The 18,679-nt window shown below is 34.8% G+C and overlaps 1 protein-coding gene across 1 annotated transcript in view; it reads left to right on the forward strand.

Annotated features, from left to right (window-relative positions):
- The window catches only part of LOC129743757 (neural cell adhesion molecule 2-like), an 89,689-nt gene extending 74,336 nt beyond the window's left edge, over nucleotides 1-15,353 (forward strand). The window contains exons 6-7 of the mRNA XM_055735902.1: nucleotides 4,277-4,396; nucleotides 4,480-15,353. Of these exons, the coding sequence (XP_055591877.1) occupies nucleotides 4,277-4,396; nucleotides 4,480-4,908 (549 nt within the window). The 3' untranslated portion in view covers nucleotides 4,909-15,353. The remainder of the gene's footprint in view (nucleotides 1-4,276; nucleotides 4,397-4,479) is intronic.
- The last annotated feature ends 3,326 nt before the right edge of the window (nucleotides 15,354-18,679 follow it).

The raw sequence follows: 18,679 nt of genomic DNA on the forward strand, positions 1-18,679 counted from the left end.
GTCAATTTTGTCAATTTTGTCAATTTTGTCAATTTTGTCAATTTTGTCAATTTTGTCAATTTTGTCAATTTTGTCAATTTTGTCAATTTTGTCAATTTTGTCAATTGTGTCGATTATGTCAATTTTGTCAATTTTGTCAATTTTGTCAATTTTGTCAATTTTGTCAATTTTGTCAATTTTGTCAATTTTGTCGATTTTGTCAATTTTGTCAATTTTGTCAATTTTGTCAATTTTGTCAATTTTGTCAATTTTGTCAATTTTGTCAATTTTGTCAATTTTGTCAATTTTGTCAATTTTGTCAATTTTGTCAATTTTGTCAATTTTGTCAATTTTGTCAATTTTGTCAATTTTGTCAATTTTGTCAATTTTGTCAATTTTGTCAATTTTGTCAATTTTGTCAATTTTGTCAATTTTGTCAATTTTGTCAATTTTGTCAATTTTGTCAATTTTGTCAATTTTGTCAATTTTGTCAATTTTGTCAATATTGTCAATTTTGTCAATTTTGTCAATTTTGTCAATTTTGTCAATTTTGTCAATTTTGTCAATTTTGTCAATTTTGTCAATTTTGTCAATTTTGTCAATTTTGTCAATTTTGTCAATTTTGTCAATTTTGTCAATTTTGTCAATTTTGTCAATTTTGTCAATTTTGTCAATTTTGTCAATTTTGTCAATTTTGTCAATTTTGTCAATTTTGTCAATTTTGTCAATTTTGTCAATTTTGTCAATTTTGTCAATTTTGTCAATTTTGTCAATTTTGTCAATTTTGTCAATTTTGTCAATTTTGTCAATTTTGTCAATTTTGTCAATTTTGTCAATTTTGTCAATTTTGTCAATTTTGTCAATTTTGTCAATTTGTCAATTTTAATTTAATGATTAATGGCATTTCGGTGAATTATACATTCTAATAGGAAGAATTTCAAATGAAAGTAATGAAAATTATAGACGGATAGATTAGATTAGGAAGCATGAAAGGTGTTGAAAATGAGCCAAGAGCGTGATTTGAGAAAACTTCTTGCCGCACAAGACCATTTGTCCCACATCGTATCTAGAAGAAGCAAAGTCGATAGGCTGACTTTGCATTGATCTATACAATGATACATGGATGGATCGAAGCACGTGTTTTTCGTACCCCGATCGGACAAAAGGAAATGTACGGCCGGCTCAGATGAAGTTTTCTATTGCGAGAGCTGGTTCGATCGATGTGTAAGCTCAACACCTTTCATGCTTCCTAATCTAATCTATCCGTCTATAATTTTCATTACTTTCATTTGAAATTCTTCCTATTAGAATGTATAATTCACCGTAATGCCATTAATCACTAAATTAAAATCATAAACCAGCGGTGATAAACTGTTAACACACATTTGTCAATTTTGTCAATTTTGTCAATTTTGTCAATTTTGTCAATTTTGTCAATTTTGTCAATTTTGTCAATTTTGTCAATTTTGTCAATTTTGTCAATTTTGTCAATTTTGTGAATTTTGTCAATTTTGTCAATTTTGTCAATTTTGTCAATTTTGTCAATTTTGTCAATTTTGTCAATTTTGTCAATTTTGTCAATTTTGTCAATTTTGTCAATTTTGTCAATTTTGTCAATTTTGTCAATTTTGTCAATTTTGTCAATTTTGTCAATTTTGTCAATTTTGTCAATTTTGTCAATTTTGTCAATTTTGTCAATTTTGTCAATTTTGTCAATTTTGTCAATTTTGTCAATTGTGTCGATTATGTCAATTTTGTCAATTTTGTCAATTTTGTCAATTTTGTCAATTTTGTCAATTTTGTCAATTTTGTCAATTTTGTCGATTTTGTCAATTTTGTCAATTTTGTCAATTTTGTCAATTTTGTCAATTTTGTCAATTTTGTCAATTTTGTCAATTTTGTCAATTTTGTCAATTTTGTCAATTTTGTCAATTTTGTCAATTTTGTCAATTTTGTCAATTTTGTCAATTTTGTCAATTTTGTCAATTTTGTCAATTTTGTCAATTTTGTCAATTTTGTCAATTTTGTCAATTTTGTCAATTTTGTCAATTTTGTCAATTTTGTCAATTTTGTCAATTTTGTCAATTTTGTCAATATTGTCAATTTTGTCAATTTTGTCAATTTTGTCAATTTTGTCAATTTTGTCAATTTTGTCAATTTTGTCAATTTTGTCAATTTTGTCAATTTTGTCAATTTTGTCAATTTTGTCAATTTTGTCAATTTTGTCAATTTTGTCAATTTTGTCAATTTTGTCAATTTTGTCAATTTTGTCAATTTTGTCAATTTTGTCAATTTTGTCAATTTTGTCAATTTTGTCAATTTTGTCAATTTTGTCAATTTTGTCAATTTTGTCAATTTTGTCAATTTTGTCAATTTTGTCAATTTTGTCAATTTTGTCAATTTTGTCAATTTTGTCAATTTTGTCAATTTTGTCAATTTTGTCAATTTTGTCAATTTTGTCAATTTTGTCAATTTTGTCAATTTTGTCAATTTTGTCAATTTTGTCAATTTGTCAATTTTAATTTAATGATTAATGGCATTTCGGTGAATTATACATTCTAATAGGAAGAATTTCAAATGAAAGTAATGAAAATTATAGACGGATAGATTAGATTAGGAAGCATGAAAGGTGTTGAAAATGAGCCAAGAGCGTGATTTGAGAAAACTTCTTGCCGCACAAGACCATTTGTCCCACATCGTATCTAGAAGAAGCAAAGTCGATAGGCTGACTTTGCATTGATCTATACAATGATACATGGATGGATCGAAGCACGTGTTTTTCGTACCCCGATCGGACAAAAGGAAATGTACGGCCGGCTCAGATGAAGTTTTCTATTGCGAGAGCTGGTTCGATCGATGTGTAAGCTCAACACCTTTCATGCTTCCTAATCTAATCTATCCGTCTATAATTTTCATTACTTTCATTTGAAATTCTTCCTATTAGAATGTATAATTCACCGAAATGCCATTAATCACTAAATTAAAATCATAAACCAGCGGTGATAAACTGTTAACACACATTTGTCAATTTTGTCAATTTTGTCAATTTTGTCAATTTTGTCAATTTTGTCAATTTTGTCAATTTTGTCAATTTTGTCAATTTTGTCAATTTTGTCAATTTTGTCAATTTTGTCAATTTTGTCAATTTTGTCAATTTTGTCAATTTTGTCAATTTTGTCAATTTTGTCAATTTTGTCAATTTTGTCAATTTTGTCAATTTTGTCAATTTTGTCAATTTTGTCAATTTTGTCAATTTTGTCAATTTTGTCAATTTTGTCAATTTTGTCAATTTTGTCAATTTTGTCAATTTTGTCAATTTTGTCAATTTTGTCAATTTTGTCAATTTTGTCAATTTTAGCTTAGCTTAGCTTAGCTTGATTGACTGCTCACATCCACCTTGAATCATTGAATCCGAAATGCTTCATCATTAGCTATGAGAAAAAACTCTCTTTATAAGGCCGCCATTTTTATATATAAGAAGATGTGAAGAGATAATTTTGTATGGGGACCCCCTTTTCAAAGATTGAGATTCTTGAAACTATTATACAAACCATCTATGACCCAAAAAACCCTCGGATACCAAATTTCACTTCATTCCAACCGACCATTCATACGTGATGTTGTTACAAAGAAAACGCCTCCATTTTTATATATAAGACACAGGAATGCAGAAAATTTTTTTCGTGAAAACATAGAATTTTTTCTGCAACTTTGCACATGACATGACGTGACTGCACTTAACTATAAAAAATATTACCTGTAAACTTTTAAAAATAAGATACTCTAAATGAGCACTCATTTTGTTTAAAAATAGTAAACAATTTATGAAGCAGTTATTTACTATTTTTGAACATTTGTCATTATTTTCAGTTATGCACAGTTAGATGGTAAGCCTTTCAAATGTATGGCGACCGTCATAGCTTTTCTCTAAAATATTACCGGTTTAATTTAACCACTTTCAAGCATAACGAAAACATACGGGCAGCTCATAAATCCTATCAGGCTTCCGGGTCACGTTTGCTAAACGACACGAGCGTGAACGGACTTCATCCAACCTTCCTAATTGCTGTTCCGTGCCACCGAGCAAAATCACTTTCCCCAGAGCACAAATGAAAATAATTCACAGAAAAGTGAAAAACACTATCTCCTAAATATCCGGGTCATGAAGTATTTCTTTCTTTTGGTATCATTTTGGTGCAGTCCCAGGTGTGTGTTGTGCATCCTCCTAAACTAATATTGTCCTTTATTTATTTATTTATTTTTATTCTCCTTTTTTTTTGTTTCTCCCGAACCGCAGATCCTGATCAAAAACAGCACCGTTTTTGGCAAGTACAAATGCGAGGCAAAAAATGACCTGGGCACAATATCACGGGAGATTCACCTCAAAGAGGGCACCAAACCGGATCCCCCTAGCAGGGTAAGTGAAGCTGTCGTGTCGCGTGACATGTGAAAACAAATATCCTTCCGGTTTCCCGTTTTTCGTTTTCGTGCTCGTTACAGTTTCAGCTGCGCGGAGTGAATTCCGACACACTGGACATCGACGTCGGGGCGACCAAGTCACACGACGTGGATCCGGACCACAGCACCATCATCGGCTATCGTTTCGAGCTGATCCCGACCGAGGAGTACGGGAAGTATCGCAGCTGGGAGCGGGCCGAGCGAAGGGATTTCGACGTCGAGGACGGTGTCACTTATCTGCTGGTGCACCTCATGCCGGACACTAAATATCTGATCCGGGTCGCCGCTCGGAATGCCGCCGGGCTGAGCGATTGGACCGAGGTGAAGGAATTTACCACCCATCCGTTGCAGCCCCACGGGTTCAATTCCGGCGGTAGCAGCAGTGGATGGACCGGGGTCGGAGGAAGGGATTGGCGGGCTTTCCTACAACTGGTGGTGCCGCTGATGTTGGCCGTGGCGATGGCATTTTAACCACCAAATCACGGAATCGATATAGGTTAAAAGTAATGGCGATGCTGACGCCGAGTCAATCCAGATAAGGGAAAATGAGGTTGAGGAAGACGATAAAATAGAGAAAAAAACAACATTGAAGGAATGGTTCAATCAAAAAAGACTTTAAACTGATTAAGAAAGTTGGAAAAAACGATTCGAGGACTATCGTTTTCTGCTCATGGATGAGAGATGAACTTTAAGAAAATCAGAGAAGAGACAAATTTTAGAGATAAAATGAAAAATCCAATCATGAGCTAACGAAAACAAAAAAAACGGTAAAAGTCTCTAGTTCATATTTTTGTTGCATTTCCATCCCCCATCACACGGGGGATCAAACTTTCGAGCAGCAGCAGTAGAAGAATGGTGAAAATCGACGAATTTCCAGTTTGTTTTGTATTTATCCTAGGCTAGCTGATTTATTAGTAAATAACTGAAACAAAAAGTGTGATGGAGCAAGAGAATTTAAAAGGGAAGGAAATCTTTTCAAAATGATAAAAATCAATCGTTCTCCAATTGTTGATTTCTTATGACTGGTAGTAAAACAAAAGAAACTCGAAGCACGTCATGTTGAAGCTACGGTAATCAGATGGAATTTCGCAATCAAGTAGGCCTTTGTTCGTGCATCACAGTAAACAGCGAACTTTAATAATCTAAATTGAAATTGGAAACATTACTCGTTTTTATCCATATAAGGATACCCATTATTTTTGGACAGGAGAATTTGTTGAAATTTGTGATATTTGTGAAATATGGTGGTTAAGGTTTGAGAGATAGACCCGATCAGACTTTGGAATAATCGCCTATCATGAAGAAGACGGACTATTTCGCCTCGGTTCTCCAAGAGGAAGCGAAGCCGGCAGTTTCGAAGAGGACGAGTCCTTGGTTTCTTTTTATGTTTCTGCTTTGTTTCCAAGTGTTTCCGTTAGACTTATTACCACCCAGAAAATGGAGAGGATACATCGATGACATTTTTTGTGTAGTAAACAAAGGTTTTCTTGAAGAACTTCTAACATCCATAATCGGTTTGCATAAGAATATCAAATTTCCTTGTGAGTAGTTGTTGCGAGTAGTTGTTGGAGATTTTAGAATATGGTGAACAGTGGAAGTCGTCACATTTTTACTTTTAAAATATTGTACGTACTGTAGACTTTTTGCCGAGAATGTCACAAAAATGGCTATTTGAGGAACTTCTCGGAACTTCAAGTCAATATAAGGCATGTTGAAGAACTTCTTGGAACTTCAAGTCCATGGAAGGCTATTTGAGATCTAATTTGTAACTTTTATACTGAATGAATGCGATTGACATGTCACAAAAAAGGCTATTTGAGGAACTTCTTGGAACTTCAAGTCTATTAGGCTATTTGAGAAACTTTTTGTAACTATCATGTTCGCATTCAAGAAAATTCGGTACCAATTCCCTTTGGAACCTTTGTTCAGCAAATTCCGAACTTTGGAGGCACGCGATTAAGTAGATAAGGGACTTTTGGATTTTTGGATTTTTTTTGGTCGCCGAATCACGATATAACGGATGCTCATTGTTTGATAACAACCGTACATTGTATACACTATAAATGTCTGAAACCATTGTGGTTCTGTCGACTGTGTTCTACGTTCTGTGCTTAACTCTCTGTTTAACATCCATATTCATAGCGCGTTCCTCCCATTTCTATTACTAATTCGATTCAAAACTTAAAAGTCCGGAAATGTCTGGAATAAATGACAAAAGTCTGGAAGTCTGGAATGGGATTGTTGAATATTCAGTAAAAGAGCGATCTCCAAGATCTATTCGGGAAAATGGCCGTCGATCCACCTAGAAAATCTGAGCTAAAGGATCGATCCATGATAGATCGGTCTTCCGATTTTTAGCAAGGGGTGCTACTTTTTGTTAAAAAATGCAAAAAAAAACAAGCAGTTTTAAAGGTATGTTAACCGTGTACCTACGAATAAAAAAATCCTAAACTTTGAGAGTATACAATATAATAAACTTTGAATCGAGATAGATATACTTTGTGGATTTCGATGATTTTTGATTTCGTAAAGTAAAACTCGGCGATACTTCCAGCGTCGGTGACTCATCAGAAAAAAAGATCAGCAAATTGACCATCACGTAGACGTCACTCGGTTGACAGCGACGATCCTCGTCGCAAAGTGCACCACCTGCAGTGCTCCCAGTTATCAACATCCTTCCCCCCGTAACACAGGTCGAAACGTAGCGGCCATATCTTCGTGGAACTTGAGAATTTATTGCTGCAGTATATTGTCCGCACCACGGAAGTTAGTCCCGTTGTCGGAATGGATCTCAATAGGAGCTCCTTGTCGTCCTATGAACCTGCGGATTCCCATGATGCAGGATTCTGTGCTCAGCGTGTAGACCACTTCAACGTGAACGGCTCTGATGGTCATGCAGGTGAAAAGGGCAATCCACCGCTTGACCGAACTTCTTCCCACTTTCACCAACACTGGGCCATAGAGATCTAGACCCACGAAACTGAAGACCAACTTCATTTCAAGCTAATTTTAATTTTCTGGATAGTTTAACGTGCAAAAATTTCTTTTTCCATTCAAATTTCCATATAAAATTGAAACGCGTTGCGATTTCTCAGGAATTAACCGAATCATCTCAATTTCTACAATGATGCTTGGTGACCCAAAAGGCTTCAAAAAATTATATGATGGCAAAAAGTCATTTTTTTCAGCGGTCTAGTACCAGGTGTAAATCCACATTTTGCTCAGATAGGATGGTCATTCAAATTCCTTCGGATTGAACTACATAATTTGAATCCAATCAGTAGAGGAAATAATTTCAGAATATGTTCAACATAAACCAACGAAAACCATGAAGGAACGTTAAATCAGTTTTTAACGGTCGCCATATAAAATACAAAAGAAACCAAAAACACACTAAGTGGCAACCCGGTCCTAATCACATCACCTCACCGCATTCACTCACTTTTGGGTAACTTGAGTGATGCCAGTCAGCCAGCCAAGCAGCTAGTCGACTTTATCCAGCGTAGTCGCTTGTTTTTCTTCGCACCCATCATCGGTATGCTGCAGCATTAGAATGACCCGTATGGGTTTTCAGCTTTTGTTTTTTTTTTCGTTTTCGACAAAACCTGAATGTGTTGCTTGTTTTCCGGAGTGATAAATTGCATTTTCCCCCCACAACAATTGTTGAATCTGGCCGGAAAACCCTTCTGGAACGTGCTGATGGTGCTGAGGAAGTGTCCGAGAATGCACCCACTGCAGTGCAGCTTCCACAGGCACCACATACACTGTGATGTTCGTCGGGGATGATGCATTGGAATATAAATTAAAACGGATGATGATGTATTCGTATGTGTGTGAGTGAGTGGAACGAGGATGCACTTTTTCCGGTTTTGAACCGCAACAAAACCTCGTTTGGGCAGGAAGGAAGGACAGAAAAAAGGCACACCCGCCGAGCTTTGGCTGCAGAATGATAACACGTTCTCTGCGCTTCAAATGAGCAGTTTCTTTTTTCCACTCTTTGCTATGAATTTTATTTGAAATACGAAGTGATGTGCAACGCTGCTGATGGGATAAATTGTGGGAGGCAAGTGTTTCTGGAGGGCAAAATCGAATAGATAAAAGAAAAAAGCTTTTACACATCGCATACGTCGTACTCGTCTATTGATTGCAATTTTCCCCAGCACACGACCCTATGGGGTCTGGTATTGTATTTGTTTGTTGATCAGTCATGTGTTTTTCCGCCTTTCCTACGGCTTATTTGTATTTTTACAGCTATATTTAAATGTTTCAATCGAGACGATGCGTCAATATTTTCATTTTTCCTGGGCAACGAAAAAAAAATACATTTCAGGCTTTGTCTTCCATCCCGTGGGAGATTATTGGACATCAACTTTTACCCCTCTTTCAACCTAATTTAATCCTTCCAACGAAAAAATACAACACATGGAAACAAACAAGCATTAAAAAAATTCCATGGAATGTAAGTCGACAAAAAAGCTGTTTTTCATCGAAAAGCCACCGGTTGTTGGTACTCGAAAAGCAGGCATCGATTTTTTCCAGTGTACGCACAAAGGCGATCTCCGAAGAAAAAAAAAACACATTGCAAATCCATTTTAATGGATTTTTCAATTCTGACCGGTTCCGGTTTTATCGGTAAACATTTTCAAAGAACAGAGAAATCAAATAATAATAATAAAAAAATACAAAGCAGAAAAATAAACACCGAACAAAAATATACATATGTAGGACGTGAATAAACGAGTGGCTTCCAGTGTTTATTAATTGGCAATGGTTGGGCACTTTTTCCGGATTCAGTCAGTCAGTCCGGTAGTTCGATGGTGCCCTGCAATCAATTTGTCCTTTATTTTTATTGCTTTCCCGAAATGAAAAAAAACATGATTTTTATCGTATGGAATTAAGTCCTCGACGCGCTTTGTTTTTAATTATGGGGGATCATTGTTGTTTGTGTCTTGCTATGTACATTTCCCTTTCGTGAGGGTGTCGGTTGTTTTTTTTTTTTTGGATGGAAGGTTTTTTTTATTTAAATTTATTGAACCATTTTCGTTTACGCTTAAAACGATTCTGTTCAAAATTGTGAAAGCGTAAGATTATTTGACAGCTAAAATTTAATGTGACAAGTAAAAAAAAAAAACAAAACTTAGTTAATATCAGTTTTATTCAACGAGATTCATTTTCTGAACATAAAATGAGTTCTGGGATACATGACAAAACATATTTAAAAGTTTACAAGGATGTTCTATGATTAAGAAATTAATTGAATCCAGCAAACATTTAAGGAGGTATATTGCAGGAACAACAGAATTATGCAAACAATTATACCAGATGAAAAGATTGTATTAAACTTACCAAAATAGCATATAGCTACAAAAGTTGAGGCGATATATCTACAATGACAAGATTCCAACGATTCGATTTTCCCACAAAATGCATAATAAACGATTTTAAATAATTTGAGTAAAACGAAAAAAAAATCCCAGGCCCAGATTTAAATTCCAGTCCTCCGAGTTCGCAATCTGGTATCTTACCACGATGCCAACTCATCAATTGACTAGATCTACGCTCTAGCTCTATAGGTGAGATTTTCTATTTAGGAACCGGTCAAAGGAAGAAAGGGAGGGATTGATAAACCGCCCATTTATCGTAAATCAGTTCACTCAAATCGTAAATGTCGAATTAGCATATTCCCAACTTTTTGGAGACATATTTACGAATTGACTAAGTTGCTATACGACTGCTTGCTCAACTATTTTTGGACAAAGCTTGTCGTAAATGAATTTATTTTATTTATTATTAACTCATATATTCAAAACTTCGTTGAAGACTGCAAGCCCATTTGAATTTTGTATGGTTTAAGGAATATTGAAGAAGTAAGTTTGTTTTTTTTTTTTTTCATTTTGACAAGAACCCTTTTTTAAGAAATCCAATTTTTTGTAATATTCTATAGTTTAACCTGAAAAGTTCACAATCTTATTTAGTTTTTTTTTCATTTATTTATAAGTTATCTAAAAACACGAGCTAATAGATGATTGCATATTTGCTATCAGCGCACCTTAACCAATTATTCTTTGACCTCATCCAACAACATTTGGTACATACAGATACAGATATTTAAAAAAAACTTACAAATAATATGGGAGATTTATGATTTGTTGCGTTAAACAAAATTTCATTTTTCCATCTATTGTGGAACTGCCTTAGATACCAATTTTCATATCAAACTTACTAAAAACTATCATTTAATCACTCTAGATTGAATTCAATAAAATGGAAAATTTCCAGTGAATAATTCTACACTTTTAAATTCATATATTACTGTCAATTTTGTATTTTGAATTAGTTAAAACTCCCAAAACATTTTTCCGAATTACTGATTGAGCAAAACATCAATATAGAAAACAGAAAAAAGAAGTTTTAGTTTCGATACAGAAAAATACGGAGTTTTTCATAAGGCCGATAAAGATTTTTTTTAAATCATATGATAACCTTGATGACATCACATACGCGATTTCTCATAATCTGCATTGCATTCTTTTCACATTTTTCAATCGAAGCAACCCAATTCTTTCTCTTGTAAGATTGCTTTAATCTAGTTTGGGGGACAACATACTCATGAGGCAATTATTTTGAAGATTCGTGCGACATAAGCCAAGCTGTTCGTATCTGTTCACAAAAAACTCCACATGATAAGGTCGCTTCTTCATCACTTGCACTAGAAAAACATCAGCTTTCAATCCAAAAATTTAGAATCCGTGAGTTTGACCTCTTCCTCCGACACGAACAACAGATCCGCAATCAATCAAGATTCTTCAAATTTTCCCTCAAGTTTGGAGCACTTATTCCAATGGCCACCCCTGCTGTGAACATCCGTCTACAAGGGATACCATGAAATATTAATTCATAAAAGTTCACTCAATGAAAGCACGAAAATTATTTGAATAAAGGTATAGAAAAGAAAATCTAAAGAAATGCCCGGACCGTATGGTAACAAAACTCGGGCAGTACACTGAGTCAATTTGGGTCATTTTTAAATTTCTCAAAACCTCAAAAAAGCTTCGTTTTGGTTCAAAACTAATTCATGGTTTTATGCAGCATTTTTTATTTGAAATGGAATATTTTGGTTAACCCGTTTTTTAATGAACACTTCATAAAACCAAATTTTCTCGTGAACGTTTGGATATGTTTGAATTGAATTATGTCAAACCATTATTTTTCCAACAAATTTGGAGATTCTAATTGCTCTACCCTATTGAAAAAAATTATACGTCAAAGGATTGAGGAATGCACCTTTAACCATTTTTAAACTACCGTCATCTTTTCATCGAAGTAGGCAACGCTGAGAGCAAGTTCATTCGTGTTGGGAAAAAGTGGTAGAAACTCTGACACTTTAGCACATTTTGAAAATTTTACCATGCAAAAATGTTTTCAAGATCTTTGGGCGTCGAATTTTTTTTACAACACTGTATCTATTTCGGCCGTATGTGATAGAAATCGAGCTATTTTTTGCATCACAGCATGTGAAAATAGAACACGTATTGTAAAAAAAAAACTTGAAAGCCGCAGATCTTAATTAAAGTACTAAATGGTGAAATTTGGTTTTAAAATACATTTCTTTTCAAGATCCAGCGAGACGTTGAAATCTACCACGAGAAAGATTTGCAAGAAAGACTGTCAGAGATAAATTTTCTGTATTGAAAGTTGTAAGTTAAGAAGAAGAAGAAGAAATTAAGAAATTTTTAGGAGTAGCTTGATCTCAAGCATCTCCACTTGAAAAAAGTTTCATCGAATATGCAGGTGCAGATTTTGTCAACGATTAACAAACTTCCTGAGTGAGTAGGCATGGCAAGTTCTTTTTCACATTCATGGAAGCTAGTCTCAGGTTCACCTCAGGTGAAAATGAAAAGTCATTCATTGGTCATCCAAGTCCATGATTATAATGATGAAAAAATTAGTACCATCAAAAAAAAATCGAAATTGACTCTTCCAAAAGATTTTGCGGGAGAAAATTTTGAACATCGATATCATCAATTTACAATTTGTGACTTTAACCACACATCCATGACTGACACAGTAACCCGAACAATTCAAATGTGTCGTCATAGCAGCATCATGATAACAAAGAAAAAAACAATTTTATTAAAAAACTTACTTCGATTTACCATTAACAAAGAAAACTTTGGTGAATATCGCAAATTTTAAATCTGGAACATTTATAAATCATGTTCCAGGTTTAAACGAGCATAAGAACAAACTGTCATGTTCCATGGCGCGACACAATTTGAAGAATGCTTTTATTTGTACGACGATTTCATGCAAATTCTTATGCGCATCTCACTTCGCTTCCTGTCACTTGTTTTAAAAACAGAATAATAATTTCAACACAGCATTATAAATTAAAGCTTGAAAATGTTTCCGAAATTGTGCTTCTTTAGATCAAAAGTAGGTTTCAATAGAAAAAAAAACTTCCCTGAGATTCCCGCAAAATGCGAGGGATCACCTCACGTCTCTTTATAAATCAATTAACGCTGTTTAAGAGTTTTACAATTTTGAGAATTCTCAGGTAGAATCTCCAGTATTGGAACATCAGTTCAGAATAAATGAATAAGAAGGATCATGGAACGAACTCACCAATTATTGAAGCAGGAAATGTGTTTCCTTTTGAAGCGGATCATTCAACGATGTCACCTGCTGGAGGTGGATGAAATCAACGGAGAATCGGGTCGGGCACATACAATGAAACATGCAATTATTGATCACTATGCTTTATCCACTTTATCACACACACACTTCCCAAGAAAAATTCATAATTTCTCAATGTCAAACCACTCAAAACTCAAAAAATTAATTTTCACTCCGACGGAGCAAAAAAAAACCACGTGTGATACCAACAACCTATCGCCTACTTATCGCTGAATTTTTTACCGGTCTCAAAGTTTAAAACTTCTAAAAATTATTTTTATTTCGATTTCCTAATATTATAAAATTTCTGTAGTGGAAATCTGGGGAATCGAAATAAAACATTTTCCAAAGGTTTTGAACTAACTAAGGGAATAGCATATCGATTTCGCCATATTACAAAACCAACTTACGTTGTTTTTTGAAGTTATTGGAGAAATCACGATTTTTGGTCAAAGGCGTAATCATCTGAATTAAATATTACTCAGCTGAAACCTCAATTTTTTAATGATATCAAAAATTTACCCTCAATGAAAAATAATTACTTATCACGGTCTTGATTGAATTGAACCAATGAGATTATACTTTCATATTTTGCAATCTTTTCGATTAATTCCAACAACCAGATACACACACATCTGTAATGAAAAAAGTCAAAACAACTGTTGAAACCTAAATCCACCGGAAAACAAATAAATCTGATTAAACTCGATACCAATAATCTGATGTTTGATAGAACTGTGTATGTCCCCAAACAATGTTGCGACCAAAGGCCTACTACGATTAACCGCTCACACCGATGCGGATGCTTCTGATGAATGTTGTATAGCCCATATTTTTACTCATTATGAAATTTATGCTTGTCATACATAATTATCACAGTGCCATCGATTCACTACCAACAAGGTGCTAATAATACAAAAACAAATATAAACAACAACGGTTTAAAAAAACCAACACATCAAACAAAAATACACACTCGTCACTGTTTGAAACAGCGCTATAAATGTCAGCAATTATTTATCATAGCATGAAAGGCGCTTATCAGGTTGTTAATTTATCAAACGAACTCTTTATGCAGCTAGAAACAGAAATTGAGAATTTGTTCAAATAATAATAATAAACACCCCACTTGTTCGGAACACTCACAGACACATGTTCACACTTACATATATTCACATACACACAGACAAATCTGTTGACCGATTTTATTGAAACACTTTCGAGTGGTCGGCGCCACCTTTTATTATTATTCGGTCATTTTTTAGCTCGTTTCCGGTCGCTTTTATCAATCGGAATCCATTGAAGTTGGTCGTTCAAACGAGCTAAAATTGAATCAATTTTTTTTCGAGAGACTAACGTTGTTAAAAGTGCGCACGTGAAAATCCAATTCAGCAAATATAAACTCCATCACGTGAATTTGAACCTAGTTCATTGAACGACTGATTTTTTTTTCTTTTTTCATGCATATAATGAACTGTCACGCGGTGACAAATAGGAAAACTCAGAAAAACCAACCCAACCGAATCCGTCGTTCGTAGAAGGTGGTTATGTCGGGCAAACTAAAATTCATTCCCAGACTGGCAAGCTGTGAAAGTGTTCCATAGGGTCTCATTCTCACCCCCCTTCCATTTATACCGATTTTCCGTACAACATACAACTAATTTCTGCCATTGACGTGTGCGTTTCATTCCATCGAAAAAGAGTTTAAATTGAATAACTGACAGGAAAAAAGCTACAAATATAAAACTGAACTGAACTCGGTAATGATGCGAAATGTTTTTTTTCCCAGAGTAGCGTGAATGAATGATTTCTATTTGTATTTTAGTAGCGTGTAAGGCTTAAGTAATTGTTAGAGTAGGAAATCAACCGATATTCTAGTTCACAAAATGAAACAAAAAAAAAACAACCAACCATTTTATGATAATCTATACATTCTCTAGTGCTCCGGTGAGCGAATCGAAATCATAACTAGTTAAATTACTGTGTAAAAAGTTTATATCGTACGATAATAGATTTAAAACCAATTGAAATTATGAAAAAAATGAACAAATTAATAGAAGCTTCTGAAGCGATTTAAGCTTGACGAAGTGAAGCTAATTAAGATAAAATAAAACCACACAACATCAAACCAAAAGGAAAGAAAAAAGTCATCACAAAAAAAGACACCCCAAAAGAAGAAACAATCGAAAAATAAAGGACGTACGTACATTACCAATAAAGAGAATCCCGAAAAACTCCTCAAAAACATAAAAAAGGGGACATCAATCTTCATCGCACAAAACAAAAATCCGAACTGACCTTTCGGGAGCCGGTTTTTCGGGGGAGGGGGGGGGCGAATTCCAGATACTTCCAGATTCTCCCGAGGGACGATCGAATCGACCGGTTCCCCGGACAAAGGAATATGATTCCTTGTCGGTTGAATGATCAATTCCTTACATTGTGTGATGTTTAATGGCTGTTGATATTTTGGCTTCCCTTCTAGGTGGAATGTCTGTCATCGCCAACTTTGATTTTAATTGGAGGAACTTTATTTTGAAAAATTGAAAACAATTGATGATTTTCATATTCGTAACATTTCTTCAATATTTTTATCAAAATTATTGGAATTAATAAAAATTTTGTTTCAGAAAAATAAAGGTTATACTTTTTATTTATTCTATATTACATCACGGAAATTACAGAGTGCTTAGAATGTTTTATTATGTTCACAGTTCTTGAGGAACTATCGGAAAATTTGAATGAATAAATGAATGAATGAATAAAATAAGTTAAGCCATAAACGTTACAACTACTTTTGTTAAAAATGACTAGCTCTAAAAGCATCTAATATTTTCACACCAATTAATTTTCGAAGAAAGATCGTTGAATCAGAACCAAGTCAAACATCTCATTAAGCTATCCCCGAATTCCAATGTCGAAAAATGTTAAACCCAGTGACTATTTTGAGTTGCCCTTTATAAAAAAACCAAACCACTGAAACTAAACTGAGCCAAACTCACCGCCGCCTACTTGTGACAATGACCTTGCACTTGAAATGTTTGCATCCACACGGTTGGGCTGCTTCGATTGAACGAGTTTTGCTCGTTATAGTTCGATTGCAATGCCGGCAATCGACAACAACTTGCTCTGAGGTCTGTCTCGCTGTAAAAGCAAAGAAATTCGATCACAGGGACTTTAGACAGACCTCTTGTTGCACCACCAGATGATCGGGGGACTGGCAACCTGATCCGATGCTATCGTCGTCTTCAGCTCTCTGAGACGGGAGTTGGATTATTTCGGTGTGTATATCTTACAAGGAGTACTTTTATGGCTCTAACTGGTTGATTGGGTGGGTCTCGTTGGGCGAAATGTTAACAACTTGGGTCTGATCAGATGCTAGATTCTCGCAAACCCGGGACTGGTTGGCCTGTGATGTAAAACTGTGGGGTGCCATAATGAGTTCATTTACCCAATTCTATTCGAGGGAAAAGATGGCGTCTTCTTGGCTACTGACTGGTTTTGGCTATTCAATTGAAAAATTATTCCTCCCCTAGTAGGCCTTGGTCTTGAAACTGAAGAGTATCCAGATAATAACGGTGGAGCTACTCTTATTTAATTTTCACCAGAGAGTAAAGAGGTTTTCTTTTCAAATACCTTTATCAACGAGAAAAAACAATTCACGAGAACTGGATTAGGTTGCTGTTGAGTTATCCATCTGGAAATAATAATAATACAAAAAAATACACGATCCTGCCTTCTATCGTACTCAACGTTTCGCTTCTTTGCTTTATCCCGATCCCGCGGGATTGGGTATATAAACTGACCACAGGATCGTTCCAGGTATCAGTCAATCAAGACAGCTCAACAGTTCTAAACGCAACCAAACCACCAAAAACCCAAACTTAAAATGTTCAAATACGTGAGTGCTGGAAATAGTCAAATTCAACCAACTTATCCTAAGCTAATCATTTCAATTTCTCAACCTCCAACCAACAGGTCATCGTAGTCCTGGCCCTGATTGCCGCTGCCTTCGCCGTGCCAAAGCCCCAGGTCTTCTATCCCGGATTGTCCACCTACAGCACCGGAGCCAGCTTCGTTAAGCCAGTTGCCTCGGTCTACTCGGCTGGATATGTGCCCACCGCCTACTCTTCGGCCTATGTTGCTCCTGCTGCCACCTACTCGACCTATGGAGCTTATCCCTATGCCACCTACTATTGAATGGAATAAGTCGACGGACTTAAGTCAACTAGCAGAACAATGGACTGATTCAACTGGACCCCGATTTAGGAATTTAGCGGAAATGTGATGACTTCGGATACCTCGGCAAACTTGTCAATAAACGGAAACTATGCGCAGTGTAATAATGCTGTATTTAAATATTTTGTTTATATCACAGAGCACCTCTCTGAGGAAAGCATTATAAAAACTGCCAGCTTAAATTATCATCATAAAAGCATTTTGTGCTTAAAACAACATATTTACTCAAACGGAATCTTATGGAGATATCAATGGGTTCTTCATAATACATCATCCCGATATACACGATTCGAACATAAGGCATGATAGATTTGTATGAATATACAAACTTTTTTGCTTTGTTTCAGTGTCGAAAGCTTTTTTCAGGTCCAGAAATAAAGCTCCGACAATATGTTTGGAATCAACCTCTGTTATTATTGAGTCAACTAGATCTGAAATAGCTAAAGAGTAATGGAACCTGCTCTGAAACCGTATTGCATTTTGTTTAAAATATGGATTGATCTTATGTAAATTATCAGTTTCTTGCATTTTCAATGAAATTTTTCGAAAATAAACATAAGTATTCTGTTATGCACTGTACATATAGTGTGGTTTTCGCCTAAATGTATTAAGAAATGAATTCAACCTGTATTTTAAAGGTTTTTGCTAAAATATTTTATTTGATTTTTAGCAATGGTAGAGTAGAATACCTAAGTTTGAAAATAAAACTACCTGTCATTTTCTACAGCATTCTTCCTATAGTTTTCAATTACTTTTTATAAAATCATGTTGGATTGGACTTGAACATTTTCATCAAAATGACCCCTATAAGACTCCCTGTTTTCAAGAATTATCAAATGAAGGTTTTTGAAGCAACCGAACGCTTCTGAAAACGGGAATGTGACTGTGTTTTCCTCAATTCCCCTATAAATCAAATAATTCTTCAAAATCAATTCCAGACTTAATGTTCGGATAGTGTGGCAAAATTCTTGCAGCAGTACTGTGTTTCAGTAGCTCAAAGCTAAAATAGATTTTTATTACAAATAAGTTTAATGAATGTTAAATGATGACTACCTACATAAATGTCTCGCTCTATCACATTCAAATCAAAGGAATATCCGATTCCTGGCATTCCATTTGCAGTTCTATATAAGAAGTATTCTATATAAAAAGTTTAGTTAGCTTAGCATTATGGCACGTGGATTTTCTAACCTGAATTTAATACCTTCTCAAACTTTCCTCTTTCCTTCAACCTCGTAATATCTCCTACAGCTCTATTCACTCGACCAATCCTGCTATTTATTACAAATTGTGCCTTTAAATTCAGGTTTTTACTGTCCAAACTTGCTCT

Source organism: Uranotaenia lowii, chromosome 2, assembly GCF_029784155.1.
Source record: "Uranotaenia lowii strain MFRU-FL chromosome 2, ASM2978415v1, whole genome shotgun sequence".
NCBI lineage: Eukaryota > Metazoa > Arthropoda > Insecta > Diptera > Culicidae > Uranotaenia > Uranotaenia lowii.